Here is a 22,396-nt window from a genome sequence, read left to right as displayed (position 1 = left end):
TCGGACAAATAATTGTCCAAATTCATTTTGAATGAGTACAAAATTAAAAACTTCAAAAATTATAAAATATTATAAAATATTTTTTAAATTCTAAAATGTATACCAAATATTCAAATCTACAAAACTCAAAAAATTTATTTATTAAAAATTAAAAAAAAAAACATTATCATGTATTCACTTAACATTAAAGAGTTGTTGGTAGTTGATGATCAGCTTCAAGGACTATCGGGTTCAACTAAAAAAAAGGATCCTACCCGCATCGAGCAAATTAATGAAAAGTCGAGCAACAACCCAGAAATTGAAGTAATATTTGAGAGCAAATTGGGCAGATCAAGACTGCAATTAAAAGGGTGAAGCTAGGGGTTGAAGATAAGAGATCATGTTTGGCTATTGTTGCTAATAAGTGCAGCCCCATGGTCATGAATCATATGATAAAAATGATGTGGCGTTTGGTTTCTAAGAGCTACCATATGGACAAATTGTAAGATGGAACTTTTTGCATAAGGTCCCTGTATTATGATTTCTGTGGATTTAATTTTTATATTATTATTTGATTATTTTAATCTCTTTATTTTTAGGAACATGTCTTTGGTACATTTTCAAAACTTTTAATAAATAATAATTTTTTTGAGTTTTTACACATTTGAATTTTTTATATACATTTTAGAATTTTAATAACTTCTCTTTTTTTTTTAATTTTGAAGTTTTTTAGTTTTGCATCCATCCAAAAGAAATTTAGACAACCATTTGATCAGATTTATTTTATATGTATATTTTAATTATTTTAAAAATATATTTTTATTAAATAATATTTTTAAAAAATATTTTTTTCGACAAGGGATTTTAGTGACTTCCGTCAATCATTATAATGAGATTAAAAGAAGAGGCTAATTAATTTTTTAATCACTAAAAACTCAATTTTTTTTTCATAAAGCTCAATTTTTTTGACCTTAATCCTATTATAAAAAATTAAAACATACGGTTAGGGCACTAACCATGCTAATGATTTTTTTCCTTCACTAGCCGTAAACAAAATAAGAATCATATATAGATATATGGTATCAATATATGTTTCCTATTTTTACCATCATAAAGTCCTAATTGAATTATTATCATAAATCAAATAAAACCAAATCAAAAACAGAAATGGCATACCTTGATGCAAGGTTTAGGTATGGAGGAGATTACATGGTTGTGTTGAGAGTCTTTAAAGATTGGATGATGGCTTGGTAAGTGTTGAAGTACGGTTTGAGAAATATGTTGAGGAGGAAGGTGATGGAGTTAGTTTGAGAAATATCCTTTTGGTAGCACTGACGAGAGAATTTTGAAATTTCCATCATTCATATTGGGTGGATTAAGTAGAGGTCATAGCCAGAAAAGTTGCGTTGTGACCCTACTGCTACGAACGGAATCATCCATTCGGATCAACAATGCCTACTCAGAATAGGAAAAGCTATTTCTATCTCAAATTACTTAACTTGTACATGAATTCATAGTGTGAGACTATAGATTGTTATTTTCCCTAGCACTGACAATGCTCCGGTGTCCCAACACTAGTTGCCGAAAGTTGCAGATGAAGGCCTTAGGGAGTGATAAATACTAGTCTTTTCCTCTTTTTCTCAAAGTCATGTATAAGGCTTTGCATATAAGAGCATCAATTACCCCCCAATACATCCATGTAATTTGTATTTTGCATCAGATGCTCAAATGGATCTTTGTCGCCTTCATAAACTTCTAATCCGAAGCTTAATTTTTATTTTTTGGAAATTCAATAACCGTTATCTTAAGGGCTAGGGGGTTTTTGGAGTAAGAGACCCAATCCATGTCTTCTACATTTGGCCTCAAGGCTGAAGGTCTCTCATCAGGGCTTCCATTCCTCATGCCAAGCTTGAGGTGTAGTTGAGGGAAAGTTGCTTGCGATTAGTGTTTTGGATGCCCAATTTGTTCTTTTCTTTGTACATAAGTGATGAAGCAACTTTATCATGTTGTTGCTGATATTTGGGGGGGGGGATGCTCTTAACTTGTTAATAATCTCTGGGTTCTGGTAGGGTTGTTCCTAATATTGTTGGCGTTGTTAGTCGTATCTAAGCTGTTGTGCAATTTGGTCCCTAAGGGCCCTCCTATAACTCCATAAACTGCCGGGTGTTGGGGTTGGAGTTTAGATTTAGGGTAGGTTGGTTGTCAAGGGTAGAAAATGGTTATATGTTAGGTAGTGGTACAAATGATAGTTAAGTTCACTCTTTATTCAGAATAAGAAACTATGGACTTTATCGCCACAAGTAAAACAACGAATGTGAGTGCTACTGCCAGCTTTGGATAGCTCCAAATCTCGTTAAATACTTCCCTTTCACCCCTCTCAAGGTTTGCCATATTTGGTCCACCATTGCGATTCATAAAAGAAGCTTCACGAGTATTTTTTAAGGCTGTTTGTTCAATTTTAACGCCTTGAATAGCTCCAATTCCTTTTTCTGCCGCCGCATCATCAATCTTCCCAGTAATTAGTTTTCTTACACCATAACACCAAACATGTTTTTCAGCCATTAAAGCATGTTGTCGTGCATCTTCAAGGTTGATTAATCGAACCACTCCCGTCTCATCCCTAATGCTAGGTAACGAGATGTCATCTGCTCATTGCTTTCATTCAACCCAACTCAAATAGAAAGATTGTTGAATTTAGAAGTATACTCCTCCACCATTAATCCTCTTTGCCTTACTGAATGTAGCTTCTCATACAACTCTATCGCATAATCTGTTGGTAGGAACTGCTTGCGCGATTTTGCTTTCATGTATTCCCATGTGCTGAATCTGGGCTTAGCTTAACGTGAATGCTGCTCTTCAACTCATTTCCGCCATTGATGTGCAGTGCCCTTCAATTTTAGTGCTCACAAACAACACTTCCCTAGCCTCTACCATAAACTCCCACCCAAAATAATTCTCCAGACTAATTTCCCAATCCAATCTTCCACATTCATCTTACCATGAAAATTTACAAGTTAAATCTTAACTCCACCCCATTCAATTCAAGGGCATGCACCAACCACTCCTGCAATCCACCTCGTACAGTATGATTTGTTAGTTGTGGGAACCTTTCGAAATCTTCATCTAGGCTCCCACAAGTTTCTTTCATAGTCTAGTATAAATTGTGCACGACAATTCTTCGATCGCACTTCGATATACAAGCAATTCCATCTCGTGCTCTTAATTTTCTCTTCCTCGACCTTTACCATGTCCAACATGGCTTAAAAAACAACCCGTAATATAAACTCTAGGATCTAATTGGGTTTTGATTACCAAAATTGATATGGTTTGGTGAGAAAACAGCAAAAAAAATAGGGTCCAACTATTTAGGAAGAAAGGAGATGGAACTTTAGAGAAAAGGTTATAAAAAACCACTAGATTTCTTTATTAAATTCAAAAATAATAATAATAATAATACAATATATAGAAAGAGAGACTTTCTTGCAAATAAAACTTTATTAATAATCCTAGAGTTAATCCCGCAAGTAATAATAATCCTAGCTGTCCAAAAAAGTAGCATGGAGCAGAGTAATATGGTGCCCTATGCACATTCCTAAATGGTCTTGGCTTGCTTTTATTGATAGGTTAAGGAGTTTGGAATGGATGTTGATGGTGGCTACGTACAAATTTTGTGATAAGCAAGTAAAAGGGAGAGTGCCCTTAGTCTAGGAAGACATGGGAGAGATAACCTGGTACTTGGAGATAGTACTTGAAGGGAAGTCTTTCATTATTGTTGTGCTTAGATTGGCCTAGAATGCCCATATGTATTGGGTGTGGAGAGAAAGAACTAAAATGCAGTTGCTGGAGATGATAAAAGACTATGTGAGTTAACCTCAACTGGAATGATACTAATAACCAATCCTCATACCATTGGTACTGTATTTTTAAAATAATTATTATATATATATATATATATATATATTAATATATATTTTAGTATATCTTTATAAGACATTTGTCAACCTTTCACGTTGTTTTAAAGTTTTAATATATCAATTTTATTTTTATTACTTTTTAGAAATTTAATATTTTGTTAAATTTTAATGTGATTTTAATTCAAATCTTAATTTAAACATGAATTTTAGAGCTTACACTTCAAATTGATATATATATTATCATTGTTATAATATTTTGAAAAAAATTGTTTTTAAAGCTTAAAATATTTACGAAATAATTTAAAATCTTAAAATTTTAAAATATTGAAAAATTATGAAATTAAAATTAAAATATAAGTTTGTATACCCAAGAGAAATGATTTTTTTCTCTATGTATACATAAAAATATATTCTAGGATTTTAATAAAAAAATGAGATTAGGCATGTCGACAAGTGGCAATGATGCCACGTGTATTTTGACTTTTATCAACTCTCATGTGACTCGAGCAATCCGTGCATCATATGTAGTATTAGGTTACAGGTTTTTGGTGGCGTACTTAGATTTCTTCCAATTGTACTCAGCTTAACCCGACGACGTGTGAATATTCAAATTAATGGAAAAGGTCAACTCTGTTGATTTTATTTACAATTAAATTTGGCTACATTTACGCAGTAAATAGTGGAAATTGTGATTGAAATATTTATACATAAATAATCCCAACAATATTTTATTTCTATACGTAATATTTTCCATCAATTTATTTACAGTGTTGTAACGGTTGTGTGTAAAATATAAATATATATCTGAAAATGTAATTTTCATTTAAAATTTTGTTATTTAACCACAGAAACTATAAAATTCAATACTTAAAATTTTAAAATAATAAAAATAAAATCAACTTTTATATATCAAACATAAATTCATTAAAATGAAAATTTAGTAAATTTATTAAAATAAACCATTCCAATTACTTTAATATTTAACCACTTAAAATAATGGCGAAAAAAAAACCCCTCTCAAACTATATTAATGTTCGTTAAGGGGTTTGTGGAGTGTACCTCACAGTTCTAATGAAACAGATAGTGATATAGTAACAAGGAATAGTCGATGTCACGACGACACGACATCAACGTCCCGACGAGCTGAACACGACGTCACGTCATGGCGACGTGTTCCCCACTTAACCTAGCTTTCTTTTCTAGTTAAACTCTATTATCTTTTCCCAATTTAACTCTGATTATCCTATCTAGGAATGTTTTACTCATATTTTTACACAAAATTTAGGCTATAAATGGGCCTTTTGGCAACCCTAGATAATTCTAAATAACAACAAAATTAAGAGAAAGTTTATGAAAATTTTTGAAAATTTTGTACTTCGGGTTCAGGGTTTGTTTCCATGTAAATATTTATGTCCAATTTTTTTGATTTTCCGTTCGTGTTTGTTCCATAATTTAAGTTCAACCCTACAAAGTTAGACATATATTTATAATAAATTAAATATAAAACATTTATATTGTTTTGTTTTTACTTTTCAATTATAATAGCTTTGAAACATAATAAATTTTAACATATATTAATTTTATTAATTAATATATAATCAAATTCAGGAGATAAAAAAATTAACTTTTATAGGAGAAGAGAAAGTAAAGCTACCTTATTTTACTTTATTTTTTAATACCAATTTGAGTGAGAAGAAAAGATATTTTAATTTTTTAATATTTAAAATCTCAATTTTTCCTTCCAAATATTTTATTATTAATTTTATTTTAGTCAACTAACAATTCGTCACTCAACTTTTAATTTTTTATTTGTATAATTTAATTTTGGCCTTTAAATTTGGTAATTAGGCCCACTTTGATATATATACTTTGTAACACCCCTAACTCGTACCCGTCGTCAGAACAGGGTTTCGGAGCATTACCAGAACATTTAGAACATTTTCCATTAATCTACGTAAATTACTAATCATTTACTGAGATCATCCATAACGTCCCCTGATCGGGCCCTCGTGGCCCAATACGAGTATTAGAATCGAATCAGGGCTTAATGGAGACCTTTAAGAATTTTTCGCTAAATTAAAAAAATTTTCCAAGGTGCAAGGCTCACATGCCCGTGTAGTCCAAGGGACACACCCGTGTCAGAAACCGTGTTCAACCCCGTGTAACTCTCTAACTTGCGCACACGGCCATGCCACATTCCCGTGTGCTAGGCCGTGTAGTTAATTAATTCAATTCGAAGTTAGGTGCAGGTTTCACAGGGCCAAGACACACGCCCGTGTTCCAGGCCGTGTGGCATACACGGCTGAGACACACGCCCGTGTCTCTGCCCATGTGCTCAATTTTGAGCATTCTGTGTTTCTCAAAATTAATGTGCAGGGTGGACAAAATGAAGCCATTTCTAGCTTCATTTCTCACTCAAAACTTCACCCAAGACCTGCACTCGAAACACACATCCAATACCAATCAATCCAAGCATTCAAAATAGACAATTCTATCATTCATCATAGCATACCATTACATGCATATGTGTTTGTAAACTTACCTTGGATGAACTTAAGCATTACACAACATTGATCACCTATTCTTAACATATCTCATGTGTAAATATATATCATGATAATCTACTTAGTAATACCAAAATGAATCATTACTAGCCATTCCAATGGTTAGGTTACAAAATAACATTTCAAGCCACTATTGGTCAAGTTGTCCTATAAATGCCATTATACCAAAATGATTTTATTAAGTATACCCAAAAGGAATAGTTGATAGTGTAACGATGCTCCAATGATCTCCAACCCTCGCGAGCTTCATAGCACTATAAAACAAGAGAAAATAAAATAGAGTAAGCATTACATGCTTAGTAAGTTCGTATAACGGAAACTAAACTTACCAATCCTGTTTATTAAATTTAAGCACACAATATCATATTTTCCATCCATTTGGCTAAATTGCCTAAACACATACATTCAATCAAACATGTTAGTCACCAGAATCTTCATATCAATCAAGTAATATAGATGAGCTCATCAAGCAATATTCTTTCTAATAATTATCATATCATCTCAAAATTTTCATGCCATGTCAAGAGTTATATGTCCATTGAAACATTGAATTCCAATGGATGCTCAAGTAGTACACTCGAAGTGTACGATTCAATAATCCATCAATTCCTTATTTAAGGGTACCTATTAGGGCACTTAACCAAGAAACACCCACTCGAGCTACTTATCGTATAACAGGATTACTAGTCCAGGCTAAACCCTAATCATAATGTATACTCGAGAGGTATTATATCGGGATTACTTATCCGGGCTAAATCCTCTCTATAACAAGGTCGATGGGATTACTCGTCCGAGCCAAAATCCCATCCACAATAATACAGTACGTTATTAGTTTCGGGAAAGCATATATAATCATCAAAATTCAATATTCAATCGGGACTTAACCCTTCATCACCATTTTAAGCATTATATCAAATTTTTCATCATAGTGTACAAGTAAAGCATATCAATATAAATCACATTACATACAAACACAAAATTCAACTAACATAATTACATACCCGATTAAGTTACACGAACTTACCTCGACACTTGTTCGCTTTAGAAATTTACTAATCCGAAACCTTTTCTTTTCCTCGATCTAACCTAGAATTAGTGTTGTTCGGATCTATATAAATGAATTTAACCATCAATTTCATACATTTCATATTCAAATGGACTCAATTTACGTCCTCGTCAAAATTATCATTTTACCCCTAACTTTTCCATAAATTTTGATTTTGTCCCTAAACTCTGAAAATAAAACTTGTGCAAACTACTCCCTATTCCAAGCCTAACCAAAACCCCATTACAAATTTTCCAGCACATGTATTCATAAAATTTCAGAATTTTTCGTCAAATTTTACAACTTTTCATTTCAGTCCCCAAATCATGTTTTCATAAAAAAATCACTTTTTAAAAGTTGTTTATCTATCAATAATCTTTCATTTTCTACCTTAAATTTCTAATTTCCAGCATCTACATTCATGACTCATTTCCATACCTTAATAAATTTTCAAATTAATCCCTCAAATAGAGAGATTAAGCTATCTCGGTTTCAAAGATACTAAAATTGCTAAAAACTAGACAAGAGAACTTACCCAATTAGGCCTTGAAAGTTTATTTTCTCTCTCCTAGGGTTTTCATGTGTTTTAGGTTGAAGATGATATAAAATAAGGTGATTTATTTTATCATCTTTTCAATTAATTAAGTATTTTACTATTTCCAATTTAGTTCTTGACCTTTTTTAATTTTTCCATGGATGAGTCATTAAGAAAAATCTACATACTTTTCTTAATGGTCTAATTACCATATAAGGACCTTAAGTTTTGATTCCATCGCTATTTGATCCTTATAGCTACTAGAATTCAACTTTCGCATTTATGCGATTTAGTCATTCTCGTAATTAAGCACTTAATTGATAAAATTTTCAAGTCAAAATTTTCACACGACATGGCTATAATGATACGGACCGTATAATGAAATAAAAATAAACCTTATTTTTCGGTCAGATTTGTAGTCCTAAAACTACTGTTCCGATTTCACTGAAAAATGGGTTGTTACATACTTTTTTATCCATTTTGGTATTTAAATTTGACAATTTAATTCATTTTAATCTTTAAATTTGAAAAATATAAAAGTGTGGTGACATGACACTTTAAATTTGTACCACATCATCACTTTAAATTTATATATATATATATATATATAAATTTTTCAAGTGGTAATATTGTATACAATCTTAAAGTTTTACATACAGTGTTCTAATAACTTGACTAGTAGTTGAACTGGTTAAACCACTGGTTCTCGATTCAAGCAATTTGATCGACTCAACTGCTAGACCAACAATAATTAATTAATTAATTAAAAATTCATAAAAAAATTAAAAAAAAATAAACCAATTCAAGTACTAGTTTTTGTTTCAATTTCTTTTATTTTTATCAATTTCAAATAATTTCCAATTCAATCATTTCGACCTCTTTATTTGGACTAGTATATCGGTTGGTTCTCGATCCAACCAACCAATCCAATCATTCAAAGAACACCGATCATGTCATAAAATCTTTATAGAATCCATGTTTATGGACCAAAATAAATCTAATTATCAAGTTCAAATACCAAAATGAACCAAAAAATAAGTACAAGTACTGCCTAATTATCAAGTTCAAAGACAAAATATTATATCATCTCATTTTCATTTTAGGCATGAAAAGTAAAAATTTGCAAAATAGACATGATTGTTACATACTTTAATCATTTTAATCTTTTATTGAAATTACTAACAAATTTCTTACATAAAATTTTGTAATTAATAAATAATTTATATAAATTCCACCCTATCCAAGAAATAGCAAACAAAGGTTAAGATGGTAATATATTAACTTTGCTGCAATTGCCGACTTCTCAGCATGTAACATTCTCTTGCAAACTTATAATGGATTCTTTCTATTAGTATCTTGTCTTTGGAGCACCTCCTCAACCACCTTTATGGCTTTCTCCATGGCTTATAAATTGGAGTAGTTTAATTATTCCAACTTCACTATCTTCACCATCGATACCACAAAATCTTTGGCTAAAGTTCATCCATGACTAGAAGCTTGCAGGACGTATTCTTTTTGGTCTATTTCAATGGTCTGTCTTCTTCCACTCTCACTCTCAAACCAACTGTTAAGGCCCCATAAACTGACTCAAACTTAACCTATCAGCACGATGTCCATCCTTCAACGATCATACCCAAAACCCCTACAGCCTAAATCCCCATCACCAGTAGAAAAAGAAAAGAACCCAAATCAGAACATGAAAAAAAAATTAATATCTAAAATCAAGAGGTTTTGAATCAAGATGAATTTGTTAATTTCCCCATTTAATCAAAAGGGTGTTATAATTCAAGGTGCTTTCCTTTCAAATTTGGATTGTGGATTTGGTGTCAAGATTGAGAAGAATAACATGCCTCGAAACTGAAGGAATCGAACAAGTGAAAAAAGATATCATAAGACAAGCTCTCAATTTCAATGTGAGATTTGAAGAGTTTGTGATCAATTCAAGCAAAATTAACTGGAGATTTGGAACGAGGAAGAAGAGAGGAAAGTTTTGGTGTGCCAAGTTGCTTAAAAAGACCAACGGAAATAGCAGCGACAAGTCGGAAGAAACAAGGTTCCTAAAAGTTAGTTTTGTTTATAATTTATAATTTATTTTTGTTAAATTTGTTTGGCTAAAATGTAGAAAAATGCTGATTTTTTTTGGAAAAATATCGATATTAGGCTGATTTTCGTAAAATTATCGGATTAGGCTGAAAAAATGAAAATACGTCCAGTTAGAAGTCAAAGCCCAATTGAAAACTCGAACTGTGGTTTTTCTTAAATTTGCATGCATAATTTAAGAGGGTATTTTGGGGAACGTGCCACAAATAAATGCTATTTTAAAAAAGTTGTAATTTTTTTCAAAAAAGAAATCCAAGACTCCGAAGTTGATCCTAAATTTTTATTACTGAAACTATAGAAAAACTATAGATTGTGAATTTTAGTTAAACTATTAGTTTGAAAACACTCAAGGTTGATAAGGAGAACTCATTTCTGAACTATAGATAAGTGCATAAAACTTAGATACGCGATAAAAAAATGAACAATCAAAGAGTACGAATCGAGGGCATTCGAGCCCAAGGAGCATAGGGTCGCGGTGCCCAAATTGAATCATCTGCAAATCAAATTTGTACTCTTGATACTATGGCTGAGCATATTGAGGACGCATCTATCGTTGGGGGTAGCCATTAGGAGCCTATTTAGGATGTCGTACCGTAAGCCATGCTTAGGGTGCTACAGCAAGTGGCTGGAGCCCAATCTAGAATTGGAAGTCGCGGGACCATTGTTGAAAGGCTTCGGTCTAATGGATTCGAGTTGTTGGGACAACCCCTACTTTAGGTGAGTACTAGATCGAGGTTACAGAAAGAATTGTGGATGATATGGATTGTACCCCCAAATAGAAATTCAAAGGTATAGTATCGTTGCTAAGTAATAAGGCTTATTAATGGTAGTAGTCCATTATGAGAGGTACACAGGCGAAGAGACTGACTTGGGACTACTTTTAGGAGGTTTTCCAGAAGAAATACGCGGGCACTAGATATGTTGAGGTCCGAAGGCTGAAGTTTATTGAGTTGAAGTAGATAGATATGTCTGTGGTCGAGTATGAAACTGAGATCTTGAGGCTCAGCCGGTACACTCGGAGGATGGTTGTGGCTGAACAGATTAAGTGTTCCATATTTGAGAATAGGTTAATGTGTTAATTAACGATCCAGGTATCCCTACACCAAGAAAGAGTTTTTGAAACTTTGATGGAGAAAATCAAAATTGTTAAAAAAGTTAGGCATGTGGAGTGTGGGAGAAGAAAAAAGGCTAAAGCTCCTACTAATCGGGATGTTGGTCCCACTATTACAGCTCTGTGACCTTTTAAGCGTGCCAGAGATGATAGACCTCAACAGAATATTGTGGCAATTAGGACTGAAGGTAAGATTCAGAACCGTGTTTACTATGGTAAGCGGCATCCACGTGATGTGGGAGAAGTATGAGTACCTCTTTGAGATGTGGATCTATGGACAATAAAATTAAAGACTTTCTGCATCGTAACGAATAGATGCAACCTCCCGTGCAAAACAAAGTTTCAGAATCAGAGGGCTGGGCAGTAGCCTCAAAAGGGTCAGGGTTAGTACAAAAAGATGTAATGTTGGGAAGAGATAATAAGCACCAAGACAGTGTGATAATCGAAATGATGCCAAATAGCCCGTGTTTGTTTATTCGGCCAGATGTAGAGAGGATCATGATACGGCCGATGTCATAGTAGGTACTTTTACAATCAATTTTGCTCAGTATTTTGCTTTGATTGATATTGGTCTTACACACTTGTATGTTTCCTATTTTATAGTTGATAAACTGGGATTGGGGTAGAAGAAACTATCAGTGGCATAACTATTTTCAACCCCTTAGGACAACATGTTATTGTGAAAAAGATTTATAAGAGATACTTGTTGGAAGTTTAGAAAGAAATATTTTTGGCAAATTTGATGGAGTTGCCCTTTGGAGAATTTGATCTCATTCTGGCTATGGATAGATTGGTGGAACACCAAGTCAGTTTGGATTGTACTTCGAAGAGGGTCACTTTGAAAACTTCAATTGGTAAAGAGATTGTGCTGGTTGGTGAGTGTAGAGATTACTTATCCAATGTGATCTCTGCTTTAATAGCTAAGAAGTTGGTTCATAAGGAATGCGAGGCCTACCTGGCTTACATTCTAGACACAAGTGTTAATGGATCACCTATTGAGAGTATCCATATTGTGAAGAAGTTTCCTAACGTCTTTCCAAAAGAGTTACATAGATTACCTCTAGAAGTTGAGTTTGGGATAGATTTATTGCTTGGGACTGCTCTGGTGTCTATCGCTCCTATTGCATGGCACTTAAGGAGCTTAAAGAGCTTAAGGCCTAACTTTAGGAACTTCTAGACCATGGGTTTATAAGATCGAACATTTCACCATGGGGAGCTCTGGTCTTGTTTGTAAAGAAGAATGATAGATCTATGAGGCTTTGTATCGATTATCGACAACTGAATAAGTTGACCGTAAAGAACAAGCATCCCTTGTTGAGGATAGACGACCTGTTCAATCAATTTAGAGGTGCCTTAACATTTTCTAAGATCCATTTAAAGCCCGAATATTATCAGTTGAAAGTGGACTGAGGAGTAACAAGCCACTTTTGAGAAGCTTAAGTACGTGCTAACCCAAGCACCTATTCTGATTCAGTCCAAGTCTTAGAAGGATTATGTAGTTTACAGTGATGTGTCTAATATCGGTCTTGGTTGTGTGTTGATGTAAGACCATAAGGTTATGGCTTATGCATAATGGCAACTTAAATTGCACGAGTGCAATTACCTGACTCATGACCTTGAGCTAGCAGCTGTGGTTTTTGCCCTTAAGATTTGGAAACAGTATCTGTATGGTGAAAAGTATACATGAATCACAAGAGCCTTAATTACCTTCTTTCCCAAAAGGAGTTAAACTTATGGCAGGGGAGATAAATAGAATTGTTTAAGGACTACAACTATACCATTGAGTACCACCAAAGGAAAAGCTAATGTCGTAGCAGATGCATTGATTAGGAGGTTTTTGACCAATTTGAGAGCGATGTTCGCTAAGCTGAGCTTGTTTAAGGATGGAGGTTTACTTGTAGAGTTGCAAGTAAAACCTAAGTTGGTTGACGAGATTAAGATGAAGCAACATCTGGATACGTCTCTTGTGCCTCGAATTAAACAAATTGAGGAGGATAAGAATACAAACTTTGGATTTAATTATAATGGAATCCTATGTTATCATGTGAGATACTGTGTATTAGATGATAAAGATCCGAAGCAATCTATCCTTCGGGAAGGGCATAATAGCCCTTACGTTATGTATCCTAGAGGAAATAAGATGTGTCGAGATTTAAGAAAACTGTATTGGTGATCGAGTCTTAAGAGTGAGGTAACCGAGTTTGTAGTTATATGTCTAACATGTCAGCAAGTAAGGCTGAGCATTAGCTTTGTTTTGGTTTGTTACAGCTTATTCATATTCCTCAATGGAAGTAGGAACGTGTGACTATTGATTTTATTAGTTGGTTTCCTTTGACACCTACTAAGAAGGATTCAGTCTGGGTGATTGTGGATAGACTGACTAAGTCGGCTCATTTCCTACCCATCCATACAAATTACTCACTGTAAAAGTTAGCAAAGTTATACATATCCAAGATATTGAGACTGCATGGGGTACTGGTATCTATTATTTCAGATCGAGATCATTGATTTACATTTCATTTTTAGAAAAAGTTACATAAGGCTCTTGGTACTCGGTTGAACTTTAGCACGACTTTTCATCCACAAATGGATGGATACAAAATGGAAATATTAAGTTTAAATCCCGATGAACTTAATAAAAGTCTTGTATACAAGGTTATGGGTTGATGTTCGATGGTACCGAGCTCCAACATTTGTTGCGAACTTGAAAGTACATGTGACATAGGTTTAGCCTGGACTGATAACCTGACATGTATATTAAGCCCTGGCTAGGCTATTTATTATGTAGGTTTAACCCAGACAAATAACCAGGCACTATTGTTTATGACTAGCTTGATGAGCAATTGAAATTTGTTGTGTAAGTTTAACTCAAACGGGTTACCATGCACTATCATTTATTATTAGCTTAGACAAGCAATTGATATGATTTTCTCCTATGTATTGAGTTCTTTTATGATGTTTTATCATGTAGAAATAAAAGATAAAAATGTGAATATATGATATTGGTGTTGGTAAATGAATGAACTTGATATCTATATGATATGCAAATTAAATTATGGTGGAAATATGAACATTTGAAGCTATATATATGGATTTAAATTGAAAACCTTATTTAATGATGTTATATTATGCCTTGATAGGGATAACTATTTTGCTTAGTGTATTGTAGACGATAAGCAGTTGAGATAAGTCGAAGTTATATTGTATAAGCTTATTAAGTATTTATAATACTTACTCACGTTGCTATTTTTTCTATAGATTTTGGATGTTTGGAATGTGTCGATTGGATTAGCAAGACGCACACACCTTTCATCTCTAGATTCAGTAGACTTTTGATGTTCCAAGCTTGATTATTTGTGGTATGTACATAGGATGGTTAAACTTTTGCAAGTTAATAAATATGTTTTGGTATAATTTTTTTCTTTTTGTAAGAATACAAGGTAACTTGTTAAATGTTGGATGAATTGTTGCAAAGTTTGGTGTTAAAATGTTGATGTGAATGGTAAAGTTTAAATAATGCCACGCATATGTGACCTAACTTGTGGTATAGAATGGTTAAGTGTTTTGGTATGAATTATGGATTTATATTAGTGGTTATGTTGGTGTTAAATGTGGCATATTGGTTATATGTTTAATTGATTATGAAAACTGAAGTTTTGGTATAGATTTATACATATTTTGGGCAAGTCTAATTGGTTATGGAATGCATTATAGGTGAATTTGGTAAGGTTGGTGTATGTTGTCATAGGTGGTTTATAATGTTGTATACCGTCCAATACATAGTCGTGTGTCATAACACGGACAAATGGCATGGCCGTGTGCTCTATATTATTAAGTGGTTTTGGTTAAACACGGTCACAGTCTTTCACATAGCCTGGTGACACGTTAGTGTAAATATTTGTAAAATTTACATTTAGGTCCATACAACCATAGTTTGTTACACGGCCTAGCGACACAGCCGAGTGACTTAGATTTACACGGCTTCAGTCTGTAGCACGATTTAAGGACACAGTTTTGTGATACTACACCACACGAGCTCAGCTTATCACACAACCGTATGACCCCTATTTTTCTTTTTGACTCTTCTTTTTGTAAAAGTTTCAAAATAGTCCTAAATCAATTCTGAGTCGGTTTAAGAACTTTCATAAGCTCGAATAAGACTCAAATTGGTTTGAAATTCATATTAACATAAGACTTGAATTGTATTTATTGATTTATTAAATATTATTGATGAATAGTATGTGTTTGTTTCTATTTACTATTGTAGCATCCTCTAGCTCGGGTCCGACCAATGCACCGGATAAGGGGTGTTACAATGGGAGAGGACCAAGCCAAACTCTTCCAAATTAAGGAAGAACAAAGCGGTAACGTATTGAGAGGCATTCCTAGATGCTACGCCTCAGGAGTTTAGTCGAAGTCATGAAATTTTAAAGATTTAAATTCAAAAGTTTTAAATAAGGTTATGAGATAATACCTTTTAGAAGATGTATATTGTAATAGAGTTTAATATGTATAATAAACAATCGAGAATGAAATAAGATTTGATTAAGTTATGTTAGCTAGTTATTCAAGTCTTTGTAACACCTAGTATCTGGACTTGGTGATTAGGTTGGGCCTAGGGTGTTACAAGATGTAGTGCTTGTATAAAAATAATAAGGTTAATGAAAGCACCATAATAAGTCGAGCCACACTGACCGGAGGGTGGTGCGTCCATCAGTGTTTGTTCTTGTATTGGCGTAGATGGTGGACTCGCCTTGGCAGCTGCTCTAAACCTTGAATTCTTAGACGCCCATTGTGGCCTCATCGTATGACGTTGCCTATTCTTGCCTCTTCCACTAGTAGATATGGATTGCCATGGTGTCTAAACCATAGTATGTACTCCGAATTGCATGCTAATTCTGAACAATAATGGGTTCGCGATCAACTAAAAAGTCGTATATATGGTTTCAAATGTTGATATATTCTGCGTGGCATGTAAACCAATTTTCATCAATTTTCCCCGGAAGTCGATATGGTGCAGACCTTCGATGTCTTGGGGTACCGACAAAATTGTTTGGCTAAACTCGAACTATCGCATAACTCTATTTGATTCGTGTATTTCCACCGTAACGTACACTACCAATGACAGCTTCACGTACCAAATGTTGGGATTCACCAAGAATTTGGATAGGATACATGTTTGAATTATTGGATCAAAGTATGACATCCATTCAAACTATAATAAATTAATAATAATTTTAATAATATATTTACTATTATTTTTAAATCAACTACTTTAATATTATATAATTGAAATTTTAAAAATACATACCTCCGGTACCAGTCATTAATCTAACAAAAGTTGTATATCTTGAAGCTCCTCCAGTAGTCCCATATAACTCGGCCCATGGTTTCACCTATTGAAATAATATGTAAACACAAAATTTTCAATTTTAAATAATTTTATTATGGTTAATATATTATCTAGTGAATTTTAACTTGTTACAATGAGGAATGTATAAGGGTAGTCCACTTGAGAATGTAAAAATGACAGCCGATACCACGCCTATGATTGCAGCAGTAGCATGCTACCATCGATTTTAATTTTCTGTGGTTGCATCACCTGACACATTTCACGGTAAAATGTCGCCAACACGACTGACCTCCAACTGAGTTTGTCTGTTTCTCTAAAGTTCACGAGTTTTAGCAGCCACCTTAAATAGACAAGATTTTATGATTTATCGGGCATTAGGGGACCCTCGATGATCATAAGGATGTATGCCCAAGCGTGTTCTCTTTCAACTTCATTTAATTCCACATTGAGCCTATCAAAATTTCTTTTCATCGAATTCACATCTATCCGAGCTACATAAATCGCGTTCGAAACCCTCTCTAAAATTTGCTTGCATACATAACTTCAATTGACTGCGACAACTGACCCAGTCACTATTGGCCCATCTAGGTATAACCCAAGCTATAACTGCATATCCTCGAGTGTGATAGTACACTCGTCGCATGGAAGATGGAATGTGTATGTCTCGGGTTTCCATCTTTTCACCAACGTGCTTATAAGTGTGGGGTCCAATTTACACCCCCTACCCATACGGGCCACGTGTAAAAATCTTGCATCTCCCAAGTATAGTTCGATTAAAGATAATGGATGAGTGGGTATATTACGATATATGTCTCCAAAATCTAATATTCCGACTAAATATAAAAAATATAGAATATTAAATTTTAGTATAATAAAAAAAATATTTAAATTAAATTAGATTAAATGTAATAAAAAATTTCTTACAATTTGCAATTGATCAACCGAAATGTGCTCGCCATCTAAAAGAATTAGATATTTTATCATTACTAATTTCAATAAATACAAAACAAATTGTAATACAAAATTAATTTTAAAAACCTTAATACAATTCTAATAAAGAAAAAGAATTGAGAGAGGAATAAAAATTAAGTGAGAATTAAAAGGAATTGAGAGAAATTTAAAAGAGGTTTGAGAGAGAAAGTTGAGTTGAGATTGAATTGAAAAAGAAAAAGAATTAGGGATTTATATAGAGAAAAATAGATATTTGGGGGGTTAAATAGCCGTTGGGGTGGGGAGAGCCATTGGGATTTTTACCATTGGGGTGTGGGGTAGCCATTATGGAAAATACTTCCAACTAGATGCGTTTTTATTTTTTCGATCTAATTCAGTAAATTTTAAAAAATCGGCCTAATCCAATAATTTTTCAAAAAAAAACAATATTTTTCTATATTTTAACCCATCTTTTTTACAAATTTTAGCTCTATTAGTTTTATTAAAATGACTTTTAAAAATATTTTCTACATTTTCTATTTGTTTGTTGGAAAACAACTTGGTTACGTATTAAAATTTCTATCATTTCTAGCTAATAATTTAATAAATTTAATTATCCAAATAAGAAAAAAAATAAACGATTTCCTTTCTTTTATCATTCCATTCTTGTGCTTTAATAAATATAAAAACATTAAGCCAACATTGCATTAATCATAATAAGAATGCAAAGATGATAAATTGTTAAAATCAATTCAAATTGTTAAAGCAGAGCCCAAGAGAATGCAGATTTGAGTGGGAATATAAGAAATAGTAAGTGTGAGTTTAAAAGACAGAGGAGGTAGGAGAACAACATCTAGCTTCACTTTATGTTTATTTTGTTTGATTTTCTATTACATTGGACATCACTGTAACGGCTGCTCAAAAAAAAGTAGAAACACTTGAAAAAACACCAAAATAAGGATAAAGTTGGCCCCATCCTTTGACATTTCATGATGAAAGCCTTTTTTGTTTTGTTGTTTAACAAAATATAAAACAAACAGTATCCATGGAGATATTAAAGTTGATAAAACTCATCAAGTGACAAGTTTTCAACAGAACCAAAGCTTTCCAGAGACCCCATCCTTGAATAGTTGGTCATTGATCCACCCAGAAAATCAAGTGGGCAGTCATTTGAGAAGCTCAAGGTGGTGTCATATATAAATGACATCCCATTATCCTCCATCATTGGATAGTAATAGTTGCTGGACTTAGTTGCCTCATAATCATGGAGAAATAGGTCATTCACTCCGTTCCTAGCTATGTCACTATATACATCTTCGTCCGACGCCTTCTTCGCCTGGATTACCTGTAACATGTTTATTTTCAATTACCGAAATGCTTTGTTTCAACTCAAGATTTCTATAAACACCAAGTAATTGGTAGCCTAGCTCATACATAATTCTGGTTTAGGCTATCTTGATACACCATGATGAAATCCCCGAGCTGTAATCCGTGCGTGCTAACGAATTCCCCTGAGAATTTAATACAACAACGATGAAACAAGGCTCCAATCATAAACAACGGACATCGAATTACAAGTGTGTTTACCGGTATTTTCGAGCACGTACATACGGCTGTTGTTATTCGGCCAAAACCTGTTTACGAAAAAGGAAGCAAAAGGGTTTTTATAACGCTATTCAACGATAAAAACGGTCATCATTCTTCTGTCGGATATGGATATGCATACGCATACGCACGCACGCGTGCGCGCACACACGCCCACGCGCTTGTACGGATACATATACAAACCGACATTCCATCCATGTGAAGCAATATATTCGGATAAGATGAATTATTGGTGATCGTATACCTGTACTTGAAGCTCCATACATGCAATCCATCTAAGTCGTCCATGTTGATGAGGATCCCTTCTTTGGACTCGAGGACCGGTAAGTGAGCCTCCGCTGCTCTCTGAAATAATGAGATTATATATATTGAGAATATTCTGATGATAGAGCGGAATTGCATAAAATGAAATCTAGGAAGAAGTAACAATCGAAACCTTAGGGAGTATCATTCTTCGGAGGGAGCTTACGTCGCTGTTCTTGAGTTCCTTCTGGAAAAGGAATCTCAATCTCTTTGGATCAATAACCTATTCAACCATAATCAATATTTAGTTTTACTTCTTCTTACAATGATCACTAAATATGTAGGACCACTTGCTATATCTATGAGACAATGATATGAAACAAGACAGCATGTCAACATTACTACAACCAACATGAAAATGAAACAACAAAAAGAACCTGTGTCGGAAAACGAGAAAAATAGAGTCTAGAAATGAATTCCGCCGGGCACACTTCCAATGGATCTTTACTCATTTGCCAAATTTGGGGAAAGACTACGGCTTCCTTCCCTACTAATTAAAATAATTTTATGGAAATATGCTTGTCACCGATATACATAATTATGTGTATTTATGACACTAACTTTCCTATGGGATTACCATTTATTATTTGAGATCTTCCCCCATTAATTCTTCATAGAAGAGATAATAAAAATCCGAAAATTTTAATCTCAAGATAATTGAAAAAGTAACTTGGAATCTTACAAACACAGATTAAGTTGGGAAGATCAAAATATCTTTGAGAGAAATTTCTTGAGAATTTAATTAACATATGGACCATCTGATGTTCAATATCACAAACATTTGCATACACACAAAAATTATATTATATTATATTATATTATATTGTTATATATTTATATCCGTTGGTTGGTAGTAGATGAAGCAGGAACAACTGACAGATTAATATAAGCCTTCAAATTTTAAGCAAATAAAAAGAGATAGAAGCATAAAAAAAGAGAAGAACATGACAGTAGCCGAGAAGAGTCACTCACCGACCCTGTAAGGAAATACCCTTTGTTAACTATAAAAGGAACCAAAAAAAAAAAAAAACAACAACACGAAGGAAGAAAGGATTAGGAAGGAAGAGAAAGAAAGAGAGAACTCACACGTGTGGGGAGAGGGGGGGAAGGCACGTGCGAGGAGGAGGAGGAGGAGGAGGAGGAGTTGTTAGTAAAAGAGAGAAGTTTGATTGTGGAAGATGATCTCCTCTGTCTAGCCATCCTTTTCTTCCTGTTGAAACCAAAGCTTGGAACAGCAGCGACAAGGTCACGGGTCAACCCGGAAGGACCCGATGGGTGTTGATGGGTGTTGTCCCCTTCCACAGTGACACCCTCAACACCTGCCACCAAAGCAAAGGCCTCGGGTTTCTCATGAACACTAGGAGTAGCTGCTGTTGCTGCTCCTGCTGCTGTAGCTGCTGCCATCATTAGCTCAATTGGCTGAAAACCAAAAAAAGAAAAGAAGAAAAAAAAAAAAAAAGGCTTTAGATTTCAGTGAGAGAGAGTAGTGGTTCACTCTCTGGGTGTGGGTGCAGATCGAAACTACCCGGTGATGGACGCTCGGCAATCACGAAATGGAGAGTTTTAGGTTAAAGAGAAAGGTAAGGCAGTGCTTTAGTTTTTGCTATTTTTAGCAAGGTTTTGGTGAATACATTGACATTTGTTCATCTCACATTCATGCTTTGCTTTTAGATCTTTTGTTCCCATTCCGAAATATAAAAAAGAAAACCCATCTCTACTGCCCCTCCTCCTAATCCTAAACCACACTGGGGGGTATGGGGTTAAACCTGGGTTTCACTCTTTGAGTTTCATATCAATCTTTTTGTCGAAAACAAACAAAGCTGGGTTTAGGGTTTGGAGGACAAATGTGCATACTGGATTCCTGGGTATCTATATCTCTCACACTAAAACAACCCAAAAGGGAAAGTAACCAGAGTTGAGTGTGTGAAGGTGAGTTAATGTTGAGAAATGTGAAGGTGTTGGGTATAGCAGGAGGATAGGGATGGTTAGGGCACACCCAAGAAATGCTTGACGAGTGGAAGGTCACCACCTTCCAAGTGTTGCAAAAGTTCTGCATCCTTTTTTTTGTAACAGAAATCAATGGCGTTTGGGCTTATTGGATGTTAAATAATCAAACCACTCCGTCTCTTTCTCTCTCACACACACAGCTTAAGTGGTTTTCTTCTGATTCTGAAACCACCATACTTAAATAATTTAATTAAGCTTCTCCTCCATTTTCATGGCAGTTTTAGATGGACATATGATTATTTTCTTCAAGGATGATACTTATATACATCATATAACATACAGTTGGAGATGATTGTCTTGGTGTTTTGGCATTAGGAATCAGTAATTTGAATCAGTATTGGTCCACCAATGTGATGTAAGTGTGGTTTTCTTCTTTTTTTTTTTCCTTTTTTGGTTTTTGTCAACAACAGGCAACAGCTGGGCTTGAATTGCCACGTTGCCGCCATGCAAAACATGATGTTGAATTGAATTAATTAATAGAGAAGATGAAGAAAGAAAAAAAATAATTGTTGCAGTAAATGGTTGGCAATGACATTATTATTGACCAATATATTTCACTTTGGCTTTACGATATTCCCATGGGTTGGATTTGGGTTTGGTTGGTGCTGCTTTTTACTGACTCAAGACCAATTTTTAACCTTTCCAACTACAACCAATTTCAATAAAAAAAATACTTGCAAATTGACAAGCTTTATTGTTTATACTACCATAAAATACCAGCAATCAAATTACCAAGGCAAGATTAATTTATGGTAATATCGTGGAGAAGCTTTAAAGATTCATCATCTACAGATTGAATTTCATATTTGAAACCAATTTTGTGCTTTTCGATGTAATTCTAAAGTTAAGTTGAATAATAATGACATTAGTTACTACAACAATGATTTTATTAAAAGAATTATTGTGTTTTTATGCTATTAAAACTTAAGGTAGAATGTGTGTTTTGATGC

The 22,396-nt window shown here is 33.9% G+C and overlaps 1 protein-coding gene across 1 annotated transcript; it reads right to left on the bottom strand.

Annotated features, from left to right (window-relative positions):
• Positions 1–18,385: 18,385 nt before the first annotated feature.
• On the bottom strand, positions 18,386–21,461 carry LOC108481706 (B3 domain-containing transcription factor FUS3). Its single transcript, XM_053031218.1, has 7 exons — positions 20,965–21,461; positions 20,526–20,858; positions 19,573–19,662; positions 19,381–19,481; positions 19,119–19,165; positions 18,966–19,042; positions 18,386–18,876 (listed from the first exon to the last, which is right to left on the bottom strand). Exons 2-7 carry the CDS (start codon positions 20,844–20,846, stop codon positions 18,586–18,588), a joined length of 927 nt encoding a protein of 308 aa, XP_052887178.1. The 5' UTR covers positions 20,847–20,858; positions 20,965–21,461; the 3' UTR covers positions 18,386–18,585.
• Positions 21,462–22,396: the final 935 nt, after the last annotated feature.

Source organism: Gossypium arboreum, chromosome 7 (assembly GCF_025698485.1).
Source record: "Gossypium arboreum isolate Shixiya-1 chromosome 7, ASM2569848v2, whole genome shotgun sequence".
Classification (NCBI taxonomy): Eukaryota; Viridiplantae; Streptophyta; class Magnoliopsida; order Malvales; family Malvaceae; genus Gossypium; species Gossypium arboreum.
The sequence above is the reverse complement of the archived record's forward strand: the minus strand, read 5'-3'. Positions and strand labels throughout refer to the sequence as shown.

Coding starts and splice junctions, on each gene's coding strand:
- LOC108481706 (XM_053031218.1), bottom strand. CDS start 20,846: ATGATGGCAGCAGCTACAGCAGCAGGAGCAGCAACAGCAGCTACTCCT. Junction 19,663..20,525: donor CCCCCCCTCTCCCCACACGT/GTGAGTTCTCTC, acceptor ATGGTTGAATAG/GTTATTGATCCAAAGAGATT. Junction 19,043..19,118: donor GTACGTGCTCGAAAATACCG/GTAAACACACTT, acceptor TTAAATTCTCAG/GGGAATTCGTTAGCACGCAC.